The sequence below is a fragment of the Hoplias malabaricus genome, chromosome 15, assembly GCF_029633855.1.
Source record: "Hoplias malabaricus isolate fHopMal1 chromosome 15, fHopMal1.hap1, whole genome shotgun sequence".
Taxonomy (NCBI): Eukaryota; Metazoa; Chordata; class Actinopteri; order Characiformes; family Erythrinidae; genus Hoplias; species Hoplias malabaricus.
The window spans coordinates 2,983,818-3,002,117 of NC_089814.1; the positions used below are offsets into that span (position 1 = coordinate 2,983,818).

General features: G+C 41.9%; 1 protein-coding gene across 3 annotated transcripts in view; it reads left to right on the plus strand.

Moving 5' to 3' along the window:
- Nucleotides 1-18,300, plus strand: part of gabrg2 (gamma-aminobutyric acid type A receptor subunit gamma2) — a 72,691-nt gene that overhangs the window by 48,018 nt on the left and 6,373 nt on the right. For 2 of the 3 annotated variants that reach the window (XM_066645804.1, XM_066645805.1), the window contains exons 7-8: nucleotides 7,525-7,677; nucleotides 11,703-11,908. In XM_066645804.1, coding sequence (XP_066501901.1) covers nucleotides 7,525-7,677; nucleotides 11,703-11,908 — 359 coding nt within the window. Of the gene's footprint in view, nucleotides 1-7,524; nucleotides 7,678-11,702; nucleotides 11,909-16,120; nucleotides 16,145-18,300 lie in introns of all 3 variants that reach the window. The other variant, XM_066645803.1, reaches the window with a different exon arrangement.

Below are 18,300 nucleotides of genomic sequence, written 5' to 3' on the forward strand. Positions count from 1 at the left end.
TCTCTCTCTCTCTCACTCTATCTCTCTCTCTTCATTCCTTTTCTCCTTCTTATTTTTTTCTCATTTCATTTGCTAATTTTTGTTTTCTTTTATTTTTCACTCTCGCTCCCTTTCTTCATTTCTCCTCCACTCCTTCTGTCTTCTCTCACTTTCTTTTTTATTTTTCTCAGTCTCTTTCTCTTTTTGTGCTCCTTCTGTTTCTCTCTTCCAATCTTGTTTCTTCCTCTCTCTCTCTCGAACCCTGTTCTCTCTCCTTCTTTCTCACTCATTTTTTTCTTTCTCACTTATTTTTCACATTCACTTCTCTCTCGTTCCTCTTCTCTCATTCTTTTTTCCTTCTCTTCACTCCCACATTAGTCGACTTTCTTCACTTCATATTTTTATTTCTCTTTTCTCTGTGTCTCAGATCAGTGTATATGAGTTTACACAGATAAGTCTTTGAACTCACTGTCCGTTTCCACACAGGGTCACTCTTTAGACCTACAATTACTGACTGACGTCCTGTATCTGTGGCTTTGCATACTTTGTCCCCCCCTTCCCCCCTGTTCCTCAGTGCTCAGGACCCCCACAGAGCAGGTGTGATGTGGTGGTGGATCATTCTCAGCGCTGCAGTGACACTGACGTGGTGGTTGTATGTTAGTGTGTGTTGTGCTGGTGTAGAGTGGATCAGACACAGCAGTGCTGCTGGAGTTTTTAAACCCCTCAGTGTCTGGACTGAGAACAGTCCACCGACCAAAAACATCCAGCCGACAGCGTCCTGTGTCACTGATGAAGGACTAGAGGACGAGCGACACACACTGTGCAGCGACAGATGAGCTACTGTCTCTGACTCTACATCTACAAGGTGGACCAACAAGGGAGGAGTGTCTCACAGAGTGGACAGAGAGTGGACACAGGGTTTAAAAACTCCAGCAGCACTGCTGTGTCTGATCCACTCGCACCAGAGAATGGGGATAAGAAAGTATACAGAACAAAAGATGGACTACAGTCTGTAATTATAGAACTATATAATGCTCAGTGTGTGGTCAGTGGAGATGAAAGAGTAGAGAGTGAGTGTATAAACAAGAGGTGGTTATAATCTTTTGGCCGAAGTACTGCAGTGGTGAGTGAAACCGTCCTCTCCTTGTGTTTCTGATGAACGCGAGGTTCTCCAACAGAGACCCATTTTCTTTTTTCTTTTCCTCTGCCAGAGCATGTGGTCTGTCGCTCTTTCTCTCTAATTAGATCTCTACTTTGAAATGCAGATTATCCTTTTCTTTTCTTTTTTTTCTTTTCTTTTCATTTATTTTCTTTTCCAGCAGCATGTCCCAGATTACACTCAGCAGAGTCAGTGCTGTTTACTGAACACAGCCTTTACAAACCAGACCTGGGTGACAGCTGAATACTAGTTTTGAATTGCAGCTTATTCTAGACCTGGGCAGCAGCTTAATGTCAACTCTGGGTAGCTGATGGACATTAGTCCTTAGTGGCAGCTGAATACTTGTCTTGAATGGCAGCTGAATACTAGTCTTCAATGGCAGCTTAATACTAGTCCTGAATGGCAGCTAAATACTAGTCTTGAATGCCAGCTGAATATTAGCTTTGAATCGCAGCTGAATGCTAGTCCTGAATGGCAGCTGAATACTAGTCTTCAATGGCAGTTTAATACTAGTTCTGCATGGCAGCTGAATACTAGATTTGAAGGGCATTTGAATACTAATCTTAAATGGCAGCTGAATACAAGTTTTGAAGGGCAGCTGAATAGTAGTCTTGAATGGCAGCGGAATACTAGTCCTGAATGGCAGCTTAGTTCTAGTCCTGGGCAGCAGCTTAATGCCAACTCTGGGTAGCAGATGAATATTAGTCCTGAATGGCAGCTCAATACTAGTCTTGAATGGCAGCTTAATATTAGTCCTGCATGGCAGCTGAATACTAGTCCTGAATGGCAGCTGAATACTAGTCTTCAATGGCAGTTTCATACTAGTCCTGGATGGCAGCCGAATACTAGATTTGAAGAGCATTTGAATACTAGTCTCTCTGGCAGCTGAATACAAGTTTTGAAGGGCAGCTGAATAGTAGTCTTGAATGGCAGCTGAATAGTAGTCTTGAATGGCAGCTGAATACTAGTCTTGAATGGCAGCTGATGATGATTGATTGGCAGTTCATTTTGGCCATTGAAAAGGGCCAAAGATTGAAAGGAAATCTCTGTGGCAGCTTCACATGAGCCTAAGATCACCATGCCCAATGCCAAGAGTCCACCAGAGGGGTCTAATCCCCTAATCTCTAAGCCTCTCACCCCGGGGGAGCTCAGTGCACTTTGCAAAACCTCTGGGATTAATTACAGTAGTTGTCCATTACAAATGTCCATTACAGTAGTTATTTTGGTACACTACTCTTGTACTTGTACCTCAATCGTTTGTGTTTACGTGGGGGGATTGGGGGCTTGTGGGGTGCCATTGAGTTTTAGTCTGATATTTACTTTGCTGCTTTAGTATGACCTCATTCTGGGGAAAGTACGTTGGGATCTGCTTCTCTTTGTGGCGCCCAGGCTTCATTAAACCAGTTTATTGGCCGAGAAAAAGCATCTCCCTGTGGTCAGCATGGTGTAATGCGAATATGTGTGTGTTTCTGTGTGTGTGCATGTGTGTTTGTGTTGTATTCCCATTCCCCGGCCCTGGAATGATGTTTCAGCAATTCCTCCATCAAATAAGCCCCGTTCCTGGCACGGAAATGGGGCGAGAATTCTTATTTACGGGTGTAATCTGGTTGCGGCGGAGGAGGCGGGAGCTGTGTTATTTGCTTAATTCCATTCTCCACGCTGTCCCGCGGGGTCTAAACCAGGCTCGGCTGATAAATGATCTTTGCTGCCAAGTTATTATTGCGTTCGATAACTCCGTAGGGGCGGAGGAGGGAGATTATGATGGAGAGATTAGGATGGAGAAAGTGCTTGCTGGAGAAAGATGTGAGATCCACGTTACCTCCCGTGGAGACCCTGCCTCTAGATGGCATTACTTGGGCCCTCATGCTTCTTCTTCATCTTCTAACCCTGCTGCGGTAACCGCTCACATTCTTCACTAGATCCTAGGTACACATTGCTGTGAGGATTTGATGCACCAAAGTGATTTAGAGAGCTCAGGTGCTGATGTTGGATGATGAGTTGCAGATCCTAGCTTGTCCTACAGTCTCAGAAATAAAGGTACGGTACAGGTACATTATTGTCACTAAAGATCCATATCCATCTTTAAAGGTACAGCAGTGGTGTTAGAGTCCAGTTGTGTTCCCTAAAGTTTCATTACATTCTCTTCTCCAGAAGGAGAGGGGGATCTCTGTAATCTTTCATTGTACAACTGTGGAGAATAAAAGAACACAATAAAAGTCCTGGAGAATAAATCTGTCTCTGTCACCGCTCAAGGGTCCTGGAGGTTGTGGGTTCGAGTTCTGCTCCGGGTGACTGTCTGTGAGGAGTGTGGTGTGTTCTCCCTGTGTCTGCGTGGGTTTCCTCCGGGTGACTGTCTGTGAGGAGTGTGGTGTGTTCTCCCTGTGTCTGTGTGGGTTTCCTCCGGGTGACTGTCTGTGAGGAGTGTGATGTGTTCTCTCTGTGTCTGCGTGGGTTTCCTCCGGGTGACTGTCTGTGAGGAGTGTGGTGTGTTCACTCTGTGTCTGCGTGGGTTTCCTCCGGGTGACTGTCTGTGAGGAGTGTGGTGTGTTCTCCCTGTGTCTGTGTGGGTTTCCTCCGGGTCACTGTCTGTGAGGAGTGTGGTGTGTTCTCCCTGTGTCTGTGTGGGTTTCTCCGGGTGACTGTCTGTGAGGAGTGTGGTGTGTTCTCCCCATGTCCATGTGGGTTTCTTTCCACAGCATCCACTGCAAATATTAATTCATTCATTGTCTGTAACCCTTATTCAGTTCAGGGCAGCGGTGGGTCTGGAGCCTACCCAGAATCACTGGGCACAAGGCGAGGACACACCCTGGAGGGGGCGCCAGTCCTTCACAGGGCGACACACACTCACACATTCACTCACTCACTGCACAAATTAAATTGCACATCTCTAAAGCTAAGGCATTAATATAAATAAATTTAATAAAGCTGCAGTGGCTGGATGCCATCAAACCCTCACAGCAATGTTCACAGCAAAGTCTTCCCAGAAGAAGACCTCATAATTTTGGGTGGGTATCGATGAGATTTGAAACTAAACTTTAATATTGAAGACCACAGCCTGCGCCGCTGCATGCGAAAGTAACAACTCTGAATAAAAACCCCGGGGTTCTCCTGACGCAGGCGCCCCGTTCCTACGTTCCGTGGCTATTTTTAACCCATCCATCCTGCCGTCCTCCTTCTTTCTGACAACGTTCTTTCGTTCCTGTGCATGGTTCGAGGGGCTTTGCTGATGCTTCTCCTCTGAGAGAAAGAAGAAACAGTGGTGGGGAGATGGGGATTGAAAAGGGGGAGAAAAAAGCACAGGGGGAGAGAAAACCTACCGCCAGAGAAGAGTGTGTGAGAGTGTGTGGTGGTGTGTGGCAGTGTGTAAGAGTGTGTGGCAGTGTGTGAGAGTGTGAAGATGAAAGGTGCACAGGCCTCATTTCTCTGTATCTTTCTCCTTCTTTTCGTTTAAACCACTCCGGCGTTTGTTCCATTAGGAGGACGAGGCTGACGGAGATCTCCAGACGGATCCAGGCTTTGAGGTGTTGCTCTGCTTTCTCATTAGGGAGAAAAGAGAGAAAACACACGCTCCGGGGCTGCTTTGAAGTGGTAGAGCCTGGAGAGAGAGAGAGAGAGAGAGAGAGAGAGAGAGAGAGAGAGAGGGGAAGATGAGACAGCTCCTTCACTTCACTCAGTCCTCCACACGGAGCACTGATCAATATTTCATTGGGGTACAAGTGAGAAAAGAAAAGTAACATCCCAGAGATCCCATAAGAGAGAGAGAGAGAGAGAGAGAGAGAGAGAGAGAGAGAGAGAGAGAGAGAGACTGCCTTACTCTCTTCAATCGAACTTATCCACATTAATCCATTAAAGGTGAAGCTGATCATTGGCCTATTGACAATTTCATACACTCACACAGTCACCTAGTCACTCACACCTTCACACAGTCACTCACACAGTCACACAGTCACTCACCCAGTCACCCAGTCACTCACAACTTCACACAGTTACTGACACACTCACACAGTCACTGACACACTCACACAGTCACTCACACCTTAACACAGTCATTCACACACTTACCCACTCACTCACACAGTCATCCAGTCACTCACAGAGTCACCCAGTCACTCACAACATCACACAGTCACTGACACACTCACTCACTCACACATTCACACAGTCACCCAGTCACTCGCAATCACCCACACAGTCACTGACACACTCACCCAGTCACTCACACATTCACCAAGTCACCCACACACTCACACAGTCAAGCACACAGTCAATCACACACTCACCCATTCACTAACTCAGTTACTCACACCTTCACACAGTCACTTCACATACCAACAGGTGTGTGTTTGGACTGTGGGAAGAAAGCGGAGCACACAGAGGAAACCCACACAGTCACAGAGAGGACACACCACACTCCTCACAGACAGTCACACGGAGGAAACCCACGCAGACACAGGGAGAACACACCACACTCCTCACAGACAGTGACCAAAGGAGAGGAGGCCCCCCAGGACCCAGAGACCCCTCTGTGTGACAGCAACCCCCCACTGTAGAGAGTTTAATGTGCTCTGTAGAGCCGGTGAGACGCTGTGAGATCTTATTCTGTCTGTCTCAGAGAAAACACTGAGACACTGTGGGGGTTGGGGGGCTTCAGTGGGGGACTTTTATGGAAGAGGTGTTGTGTCAGTAATGATTTCCCGGCTCCGTTGGGGGCTGGGAGTGGGGTGGGGTAAAGGCCATTAGCATTATTAATGGTGGGAGTGGGGTCCGGAGACTTCTGTCTTTGCTGAGTCCGCTGGATCTGAGCAGTAACAAGCCAACAGTGGCCTTCACTACAGCCTTAATAAGAACAAACAATGTGTGTCCGTGTGTGTGTGTGTGTGTGTGTGTGTGTGTGTGTGTGTGTGTGTGTGTGTGTGTGTGTTTGTGTGTGTGTGAGAGAGAGAGAGAGAGAGAGAGAGAGAGACTGCACACTCAGCAGAAAATAAAAAACACACATATGCCGTAGGTGCACTTCCCTTCTAATGATGCCATCAATGTTCAGAGAGAGAAAGAGAGAGAGAGAGGGAGAGAGATGGAGAAGAGACAGAGGAAGTGTCATGGGAATTGAATAAACAGGCCAAGCACATTAACTCTCCCATTGTAACTGAGCTTGCTCACTCTCACTCGCTCTCTCTCTATCTCTCTATCTCTCTCTCTCTCTCTCTCTCTCTCTCTCTCTCTTTCTTTCTATCTCTCTCGCTTTCTCTTTATCTCTCTCTCCTTCTCTCTATCTCTCTCTCCTTCTCTCTATCTCTTTCTCTGTCTCTCTCTCTCTCTTTCTCTCTTTCACTCTCTCACTCACTTTCTCTCTCTTTCACTCTCCTTCTCTCTATCTCACTCTCTCTATCTCTCTCACTTTATCTATCTATCTCTCTCCACACACAGACTATCTCTCTTTCTCTCTCTCTCTCTCTCTCTCTCTCTCTCTCTCTAAGCTCTACACTTTAAGAAGTACAGAGGAGCTCACAGTGGCGTATCTAGGACTTCATGAATTCAGTTAATAATGAAAAAGAATAAAGAACAATACACACACACACACACACACACACACACACACACATAAACCACAGTTGATACATAACATCACACTACACAGAGTAATGCACTCTTTCTGCAGCACAACCTCAGGGTCCTGTGGTCCCTCGTCTGCTCCAGTTTCCCCCCACAGCCCAGAAACACATGACGTGTGTGAGGCTGTGAGTGACTGGGTGAGTGTGTGTGTGAGTGACTGGGTGAGTGTGTGAGTGACTGGGTGAGTGTGTGAGTGACTGGGCGAGTGTGTGAGTGACTGGGTGAGTGTGTGAGTGATTCTGGGTGAGTGTGTGAGTGATTCTGGGTGAGTGTGTGAGTGATTCTTGGTGAGTGTGTGAGTGATTCTGGGTGAGTGTGTGTGTGACTGGGTGAGTGTGTGAGTGATTCTGGGTGAGTGAGTGATTGATTATGGGTGAGTGTGAGTGACTGGGTGAGTGTGTTAGTGACTGGGTGCATGAGTGAGTGACTGGGTGAGTGTGTTAGTGACTGGGTGCATGAGTGCATGACTGTGTGAGTGACTGGGTGAGGGTGTGAGAAATTTTGGGTGAGTGTGAAACATTGGGTGAGTGTGTGAGTGACTGGGTGAGTGTGTTAGTGACTGGGTACATGAGTGAGTGTGTGAGTGACTGGGTGAGTGTGTGAGAAATTTTGGGTGAGTGTGAACATTGGGTGAGTGTGTGAGTGACTGGGTGACTGTGTGAGTGATTCTGGGTGGATCCTTTTATAAAGAGGGTACAGAATATAAATGAATGTATTTTCTGTATATTGTTATTGCTGTAATTCTGTGTGTGTGTGTGTGTGTATGTGTGTTACAGGAGACTACGTGGTGCTGACTGTGTTCTTCGAGCTCAGCAGGAGGATGGGTTACTTCACCATTCAGACCTACATCCCCTGCACCCTGATCGTGGTCCTGTCCTGGGTGTCCTTCTGGATCAACAAGGATGCGGTTCCAGCGCGCACTTCCCTGGGTACTACAGCGTTCTCCCCGGGGTCTAAAGCAGGGCTGAGTGGGTCAGAACCTCAGGGTAGAAACAAGTGAAGAAACAAGGAGGTGGCTTTAATGTAATGGCTGATAGGTTTATTGGAGTGTGTGAGAGAGTGAGTGAGTGAATGAGTGTGTGAGAGAGTGCATGAAAGAGTGATTGTGTGAGAGTGAGAGAGTGAGTGGGTGAGAGAGTGAGTGGGTGAGAGAGTGAGAAGTGAGTGAGTGAGTGAATGAGTGAGAGAGTGGGTGTGTGAGAGAGTGGGTGTGTGAGTGAGTGAGTGAGTGAGTGAGCGAGTGAATAAGTACATGAGTGAATACATGTGTATGTTAGTGAGTGAGTGACAGAGTAAGAGAATGAGTGAGTGAGAGAGTGAGTGAGAAATGAGTAGAAAGTGAGTGAGTGAGTGAGTGAGCGAGTGAATAAGTACATGAGTGAATACATGTGTATGTTAGTGAGTGAGAGAGTGAGTGAGAAATGAGTAGAGAGTGAGTGAGTGAGTGAGTGAGCGAGTGAATAAGTACATGAGTGAATACATGTGTATGTTAGTGAGTGAGAGAGAGAGTGAGAAATGAGTAGAGAGTGAGTGAGTGAGTGAATAAGTACATGAATGAATACATGTGTATGTTAGTGAGTGAGAGAGTGAGTGAGAAATGAGTAGAGAGTGAGTGAGTGAGTGAATACATGTGTATGTTAGTGAGTGAGAGAGTGAGAGAGTAAGAGAATGAGTGAGTGAGAGAGTGAGTGAGAAATGAGTAGAGAGTGAGTGAGTGAATAAGTACATGAGTGAATACATGTGTATGTTAGTGAGTGAGAGAGTGAGTGAGAAATGAGTAGAGAGTGAGTGAGTGAGTGAGTGAATAAGTACATGAGTGAATACATGTGTATGTTAGTGAGTGAGAGAGTGAGTGAGAAATGAGTAGAGAGTGAGTGAGTGAGTGAGTGAATAAGTACATGAGTGAATATATGTGTATGTTAGTGAGTGAGAGAGTAAGAGAATGAGTGAGTGAGAGAGTGAGTGAGAAATGAGTAGAGAGTGAGTAAGTACATGAGTGAATACATGTGTATGTTAGTGAGTGAGAGAGAGTGAGTGAGAGAGTGAGTGAGAAATGAGTAGAGAGTGAGTGAGAGAGAGAGAGTGAGTGAGTGAGAGAGTGAGAAATGAGTAGAGAGTGAGTGAGTGAGTGAATAAGTACATGAGTGAATACATGTGTATGTTAGTGAGTGAGAGAGAGTGAGTAAGAGAGAGTGAGTGAGAGAGAGAGAGTGAGTGAGCTATAGTCCAGTTCTGTGAGGTCAGTGTCGGTTTTCATATGTTCTTTTCGGTGAAGGCCACGTCTCAATTTCAGCTTTGTTTCCTTCATTTTCTCAGTGAAATCATTCAAACATCTCCAGATGTGACTCGTCCAAACAGCTGGATTCATCCTTCCTTCAGCTGTTCTTCTCAGTTTCCGAATCTTAAGTGTTTTTTTTTTTTGAGTTTTGTTTATTTGAATAGTTTTCTTGGTGAAAGACGTCTATGAGAAACTGCAGTAGTGCTGCCCTGCTGTCTCCCAACAGCTGGACAGATGTTTGTCTCACGTTTTCTCAGTTTTATAGTGTTGGTTTCACTGTATATTTCCTTGTTTTCTGTTTTTTTCTTTAGATTTTTTTTTCAGACATATTTTAGATTCTCTCCTGCAGTTTCTTGTTAGTTTATCATCTTTCTCAACTGTCTCTCTCTGACTCTCGCTGGAGGCTCCCCTGCCTCGTATCTCCTCCCTGCGCTGGTGCGGATGCTAATAAGGTGTTAGTAATGCAAGGCAGCAGCAGTGAGTGTGTGTGTCAGCACTTTAGCCAGGTGTCTTTCTTCTTCGTAGCGATGCGTAAGGAGGGGATTGTGGGGATTTGGGGGGCTCGGTGGACTCTAGGACCTTGCCCTTGTCTTTTAAAAATCCCTTTAAAGCACTTTCCTCGTTTCCTCTCTTCCTGAGTCAGCGCTCCGTTCCTCCTTTTAGAGGATTGACCTCGACCCTCAGCGTCCCACCGCCGTCCCACAGAAATGCTAACGCTGCTAATCAGCTAATGACAACCTGAAGGACAGGTCGCATCAGCTCAGGCATCATTGAAATGAAGTGTGCCACTCTGGAGCAGCTGCACATGAGCATAAGCTTAGCCAAGGGGGCAGTAAAGATGATTAAGACCGCGAAACCTTGCACTCTGGAGTGATGGAGTGCCCAAACAGTTCCTCTGGGATGAGTTGGAGTGGGGAGTTTGATTCAGAACTAATTCCCAACACCAGCCTCTAACTCTCACTGATGATGAGGCTGAACTCCATCAGATCCTCACAGATATGTACCTCTGCATCTAGTGTAAACAAGACCCCAGTTCAGTTTACTGTGCACTGCCTGAATCAGAAAACACGGGATAAAACGAGTTGTTCTGGTTCTGCTCCGCTTCTGATATCAAGTTCAGAGACTTTAGAATGGCTCCCCGCCCCCTCGTCTGAGTCTGTCCAATCACAGCACTGGAGCCACATTTATGTGAGAGCACGAAGACGAGGTTAAACTCAGCAAAACGAGAGCGGAGAAATAAGAGCACTGAGTAAAAACGGAGAAGAAAGAGAACAGAGTGAAAACGGCTAAAAACCAGAGCTTCTGCTCCTCGCTCCTCACTACTGTGCGCTCGGGGTCAGGGTGAACAGCGAGCAGCTCATTATCATTTAAAGGAACAGGTGCTGAAAGCGGGCGTTCTGAACAGGGCTGTTTACACAGGGGGAGAACACTGCTGTGGGGCTCGTGGGAAACCTCATTAAGAAACCTTTTCATTATTATTCAAAAAAACCTCTGAGCGTTTCTTGTAAAGACTAAGCCTGAAGCAAGCCGTTATTCATCGTCAGGGACGGCACATAAGAAACCACAGTCTGAAATGTGTGTACTTCATCCAGAAACAGGTCACAGGAGGTGGCTCTGTGGATGGGATTAAAGGCTGTGACATCATTTTTAATCCCTCTGTTCTGTCCAACAATGAGTGGAGCCACAGCTCCAATATCACAGCTCTTATCGCAGAAAAAGTATGTGCGTTTACATCAGACCACCAGGCTGCCCCCGACCCAGCCCCCAGCCCCTGAGGGACTCCTGAATCTCTGTTATTGAACGAGGAGAACCTATGCGAGGGAATGCCTGAGACAGCTATGACAGACCACCACCAACTCTCCAGAGGTGGAATAAGAACCAATTTGGTTCCCAGTGTCAAGCAAATCCAGTTCAAGTCCCACCTCTGGCAAGGTGATGGTGGTCTCTCAAAAATGGTATGTTCCCCCTCGCCAGGTGTTTCCTAACTTTGGGATTTCTGATGCCCTCTTCACACATGAACTCTGGCGAATCTTAAAGAAACTTAAAGATTTTCTGTGTGAAGATGTAGGCGTGTGGGCGGAGCCTGTGCAGCACATGCAGGAGAACTCTGGAATATTTCCCTCTCTGTTCTCACATGCGCCGACTCAGACTTCTCCCTGAGTCTTTACCAGGGCGTGAGGAGGGTAAAATCTGGGTGATGGCCGGGACTAAATCCTCTGGGTAAACTCTGCGCAGGTGTGAGAGGGGCATGAGTTTCAGGAGTTTCTTAGGGATCTATGTCTTTTTTAGCACAAGATTCCTTCCATGTTTTTGCAAAAAAAAAAAAAAAAAAACATTTGAAAAAAGGTTTTCATGGTGCATAAAAATGGCTTTAAATACTTTTGCAGGAACTAGCTTCTTTCTGTTATTAATATTACATTTAAATAAGGCTGCATCATTATTTCTATTATTATTATTACTTTTTAAAAATATTTATAATGCTACTTTTCATTATTTGTATATTTATGTAACATATCTTTAATAAAGCTGTATTATTTTTAATAATCATAATTATAAGTGATTGTAGTAGTAGGAGCATTACACTTAAATAAAGCTTTATTAGTAGGAGTATTATTTAATTATTCATTTTAAAATGATGTAATGAAAGCTGTATTTGTGTGTGGTGATGTCCTGTAGGAATCACGACGGTGCTGACCATGACCACCCTGAGCACCATCGCCCGTAAGTCTCTGCCCAAAGTGTCGTACGTGACGGCGATGGACCTGTTTGTGTCCGTGTGCTTTATCTTCGTCTTCGCCGCCCTGATCGAGTACGGCACGCTGCACTACTTCGTCAGCAACCGCAAGCCCAGCAAAAACAAGGACAAGAAGAAGAAAAACCCCGTAAGTACATCCTCACTAGACACACACACACACACACACACACTGCCTCTCAGATACACACAACCGTCGAGATGTGGTCATGGTACGGTCAAGTCTCGATACTGTCAGCTTTAACTCAACTCAAGCCCCTCCTTTAACCCTTAGAAGTCTAATGCTATGATTAAATATATTTCTGTATTATAAATATATATATATATATATATATATATATATATATATATATATATATATATGTATATTTATAATACAGATACAAATTAATCATTAAATGATGGAATTATATATATATATATATATATATATATATATATATATATATATATATAATTCCATCATTTAATGATAGTTATATAAAAAATTCCATTTAAATGTGATGTTAACATCTCAAAGTATTCAGAAATAGCTAATATTTCTGTTATAATACGGTTTAAGAATATTATAAAGTGAATTTAAATGTATTTTTATATATATTTTTTTAAGTTTGAGTCTCAGGCATTTTTTCCAAAATTGGACAAAATCACATAAAAGATGGAAATATTTTTGAAATATATTAATAAAACAAGGAAATTAAGGGATTAGTGTTCCTTTTGATTCAAACCGCAATAAAACATTTTCTCTTCTGTTAACGAACACAACCATGGCCTGAAACTCTTTCCACTCAGTTGAGTGAGAAGAGACTGGGAAGTGATCCAGTCCGGACTGCAGCCTGTTTTCATAACCTCGGAGACTTCTGAGGGTTAATAAATCCCAGTGTGCCGAGGGGTTGGCTCACTGGACCAGACTCTTCCTCTGTGGTCACGGTGGTACTGAGACTTGGCTTTAGTCCCTGATCTGACCCTCTGTACTACAGCCCCCGTCTCGGTCGTCCAGTTTCTTTAGGACTTTCTTGAAGGTGGCTGTCCTTCAGAAACCAGGTCATTCCACTTTTAGAGTTTTAGACGCATCCAAACAAATGTGACATTAGATCTGTGGGTAAAAATATGTGCAGAGGATCAGTGAGGGACAGGGTTTTAAAACTGATTTCAAGACGTTTGAAGCAAATATTGCAAAAGAAAAAAAAAAGCCAAAAATCGAATCATTCCAAAATGTGTAATACATTGTTTTTCACTTAGTGGTCAAACAATTTATAAAAATGCACTTTAAAAGAATATAAAACGTAATAAAACTCAATGACGATATTTTTACTGATAATGAAACTTTAATATATTATTGTACGTTTTTTTCTCCGTTTGTCTTTGTTTAACAATTTCACAAAATTTAATTAAGGAAATATATAAACAATTACTATTTTTCTAGTTTGTCTTTTGTGGATTCTACAGGAATTTTATTGCTTTTTTGTTTTTTTAAACCTTTTTTTTAAAAGAAAAACAAATATTAACAGTTTCTAAATAATTACTTTCCTTAAGACTCCAGACTTTAGACCTGATCTGCTCAAAAATGTAATTAAACCCAATAAATGAGTTGAGGACTCGTCTGCTTTAGACGCTACTAACCCAAAGTTGTTTCCACAAAAACTTTTAAAATATTTTAAAAGTATGTTTCCATTTATAGCCGAAAATATATAAACTTTTGTTTGTTATATAATATTTTAACTGGCCGTGTCTTCTTTTGTATTTGGATATATATAAAATATAGAATTTGGGTTTTTAATTAAATATTGAAGAAATTCCCGGTAAAATAAGGAACCCTAAATGTATATAGAATTTGGACAAAAATATAACAAAGCTCAAATGATCTTAAGTCATTTTGAATTAAAAACATTAGTAAACACCAATGAAACTGAACCTGAGGTTTGAATTTATAAACATTGACATAAACATGGAATTAAACTGATGTTTACCTTGGATTATTTTATCTGAGTTTGTTTATTGGAGTTGAATAAACAGTGAGTTTTATTCCATAGTTGACCACATGACATGCAAAATATTGTTACATTTCAGGAGTTATTACATTATTTGGATATTATTGCAATATTGGGTTTAAAGTTTTTGTAAAATGCTGCAGCTTGTTGGTGTAACGTGTTAAACGTGGTGTTTATATCTTGCCCTGTTTAAATGTTGACTGACTGTTGTTTATTAAAATGTATTTTGCATGAAAACAGGGCCAGGTTCATACTTCAGTCTGAGCTTATCAATCATTCTTCTGACTGTTGTTTTCATAGAAACAAAACCTTGCGTCTCCAGTGTGTCGTGGTGGATTTTGCCAGTTGCAACATTGTTTAATTGAACCAACAAATAGAAATGATGTAAATTGGAATAAGAATAATTATTTTTAATAAATAATTAAATAAGTAATAAAGAATGTAAACAAATAAAATAATGTGCCACTGAAATAAAACCCTCACATGTGATAAAGTCACTTAAAATATTTAAAAACTAATTTATAAAAATGTGAACCTAATAATTTAATTTTGTTTTTAAAAAAAAAGTTTTTGACTAGAATAGATGTTCTTCTTGAATTTCCCTCTGGAATCAATGAAGTATCTATCTATCTATCTATCTATCTATCTATCTATCTATCTATCTATCTATCTGTCTGTCTGTCTGTCTGTCTGTCTTTCTATCTATCTCTCTAGCTAGCTATCTTTCGGTCTGCCTGTCTATCTATCTATCTATCTATCTGTCTGTCTGTCTGTCTATCTATGTATCTATCTATCTATCTATCTATCTATCTATCTATCTATCTATCTCTTCTCATGTACCTGTTGGCTTTGAAAATTATTCACAATTATGAATTTTCTCTTGAAGAAATTCAGAATTTCACCCAAATTTTCAGAATTTGGAAAGAAATAATTAAATGAAGCAGCATTAGATCCATTTCCCTGTGCTCACATCCTTTTAGTCTAACACTAAAATAAGATGGAAATTCTCTTACGGTTCTAATTCTTCTGACTGTGACCCAGTGTAAATGTCGGTGATGCAGCCTCCACGCTGCACGAGTCAAAACTGTGAAGTAAGGTTTCAACAAACTTTTAAAATAAACAAAGCTTTTTGAAATATTCTAAAGTACTACATCCTAGCGCTGCTGTAAATATGGGTCAGGCGCCGACATAACACCCACCTACGAAAAAACACCAACATCACCAGGCTTTAAAGCAGAGAGCAGATAATTACTCATTCTCACCTCAACATGAAACTGATCCAGCGCTTCTGTGTACTCTCAGATCAGGCTGGACTTCATCTTATTCTGTAGAGATTCAAAAAGTGAGAAAACCACAAGGATTTCAGACAAATTCAGAGCTGTGCCACAGTGCCAAGTCTTTTCTGCCTTTTGATTGAAAATGTTTATTAAACGTTTAGTAAGTTATATCAATAAACTTTACATTTGCCTGAAACTCACTTTTGTAAAATTAGCTCCCTTTAAAGCTACTGAATATAACTTTAATATGAAACAATAAAATACAGAATAAAAATGAACAAATCCTAACTATATTTTATATAAAGACCTGCAGTTAATGTAACAGTCTAATATCCAGGAGTGTACTTCATTTTAATATATTAGTTTTTATTATATTTTATTACTATTTTATTATTTAAGAGCTAATTAGATCACCACATCAACCACATGGACATTAATATTATCTGAAAACGTGTAAATGTGTCCATGGAGTTTAAAGTAGTAGGCTTTTAGCATCAACCGGCTTCGGTGCTAAGTTTTTCATTCCACCTTAAATAATGCTGCCGTTTTATGATCTGCTGAATCATTTAAGGTGGAATAAAAAATTCAAGTATCATCAGTTTAGATGAGCAACAGCTGTTTCTTCTGAGACACAGCTAATGTGATGTATCATAATTAAAATATATATTTCAGAGTAAAGTAAGGCTTCTAAGCACACTGTTTTAAAATAACAATTTGCAAAAAAAAAAAAACTGAATAAAATAAATAAAAATAAAATAAACCCGCATTCTTTGTAAAAACGAGTTTTTCTCTGAGACTGAAGTGAACCTGGTCTTGAAGTACTTGTCCATGCATCTTCATCTTTTGTGTGTGTGTGTGTGTCGGTCTGAGAGAGATAAATGTACTAGTGTTCATTGGTATTTGTGCACCAGTGTATATACAGTAAAGTGTTCTCTTCCCACTTCAGATGGTTCTTTGACTTTCAGTTGCTTTTTACATTTGTTGTTGTTGTTGTTGTTGAATTTCTGTTTACTTTGCCTTGTTTGTTTGTTTTGTTTGTAATTCCATGTTCTTTGTTTCCTGTTTGAACAAAAGCTCCTCCGGCTCTTTTCCTCAAAGGTATTCTGCTTGTGTTCGCGTTGAAAACTCTTGCATGTTGTTGCTATACGCCATTTGCTCCTTCCACCTTTGTTTTCAACCTAACCCATCACAAGCACCTTTAGCATCAGGCTAATGCTAATAACATATGATTTGTTGGTAGAAAGTCATAACAGTGGCACAAACTCACACAAAGTTCAGACTGTTCACACTTTAACCAACATTTCTACAAAGCTTATTTTTGCTCACGTATGATATGCTTTTTTTGTTTTGTTTTGTTTTGTTTTTTTTTTTGATTGACTTGTCCATGCCCAGCCCACAAACGCTGTCTTCCTATGCAACTGTTTCTAGATGAGCAAAAGCTCATTTAACCTAATGAGACCATCTGTGGTAACAACATATTGGCCTAGAAACACTTCATAGAGCAGCTGGCCTAGCAACCACCTGGAATACCACAGCAGTGACCAAACTACTCTTAACTACACAGGACAACATAGCAGTAGCTACACAGCATTTTAGGAACCCGCTGGGATTTGGACTACAACTCCAACTATAAAAAGTTGAGAAACTTAATGTGAATAAAAACAGAATGCAGTGATTTGCAAATCCTAGAGACCCAGATTTATTTGTTTTTTTATTTACATCCCAGTGTTTTTGGAATTGGGTTTGTGGCAGAACATTAACAACCACCTGGAACACCATGGTTAATCCATTATAATTTCCGTCTGTCATGGCTTACTGTAATTAGCTGCATGTTAAAGATGGACTCTATTCAGACCTCTGATGCTGCTTTATTATTCTGTAGCACTCTCTTGAGAAGTTAAACGCCAGAGCTGGATATTTATTCTGTCATTCATTGTCTGTAGCCTTTATCCAGTTCAGGGTCAAGGTGGGTCTGGAGCCTACCCGGAATCACTGGACACAAGGCGGGAACACACCCTGTAGGGGGCGCCAGTCCTTCACAGGGCAACACACACTCACACATTCACTCACACACTCAACGTGTGTTTTTGGAGCGTGGGAGGAAAGAGCCTGATATTTCCAACAAAAATTAACAGGAATTTTTAATTTTCCCCACATTCTTTATTCGAGTTAGCAGTAGAAATATTCAATATTACAGTTTTTCTCAGTCGATTTGGTGCATTTCTCGCATCATGATTTACATTGGCATCACAACAAGTGCATTTCTCAAAACAGTTTGTGCAAACAGCAAAACTCAATGAAATACCTGCAAAAGCACATACCTCGCTCAGAAGGCTTTGTTTTTGCCTCAAAAGCAAATATTTATGTCATTAAACTTGTCAGTGGCATCAGAATGTCTAGTCTGTGTGTCATTGCCTATGAACAAGGCAGTCATGTTGTCAGTGCTATAGAGTACACTGTAAGTATGTTCTAATGGAAACTAGTTAAGATTTTGATTAAAGAACGCTGCACATTCTGTGGCATATCAGTTGAAACGGTACGTGTTACACACAAAACACAACCTTACACAGAACACACATTTACACACGGTATGTGGGACACACTGACAGCAAGAAATTGGACTGGAATCAAATTTATTTTGTAATTTATTACTGTTTTGTTTGCACTGCAGTTTGTTGACAAAAACATCATAGAAATTCAGAAAAGACACTCTGTAACACAAAGGAAAAACTACAATACTAGAAACTTAATCTAAACTTTCAAAATCAACAACTTAAGGAATTACAGTGCTTTCTTTTCTATACGTCCAGACGCTCCTCTGTTCTGCCACATGTTTTCATCCATGTCACACTGGACATCTTCTCTTGCAATGTACTGTGGAAAGAATCTTCTGGAAGTGTCCAATCCAGCCTCTGCAGGCATCTGCTGTGATATCCTCACAAGCTGCATCCACGGCAGTCAGCAGGTTCCGTCCTGCTTCCATCTCCAGCCTGAGAAGAGCTCCTCAGTTGGGTTCAGGAATGCAGAATACGGTGGATTCCATCAGCATTCTGTGATGACTAGCAAACCATTGCCTGATGGTGTTAGAATGGTGAAAAATCACATTATCCCAAATGACCACGTATTTGGGCAAATCCTCGTGCATCACGTCTTTCTCATGATCAGGAATGAGGCCCCTGTAGAGGGTGTCCCAGATTGTGACGAGATGCTGTGTGCTATAGGGCCCTATAATGGGAATATGTGTAAGCACGCCA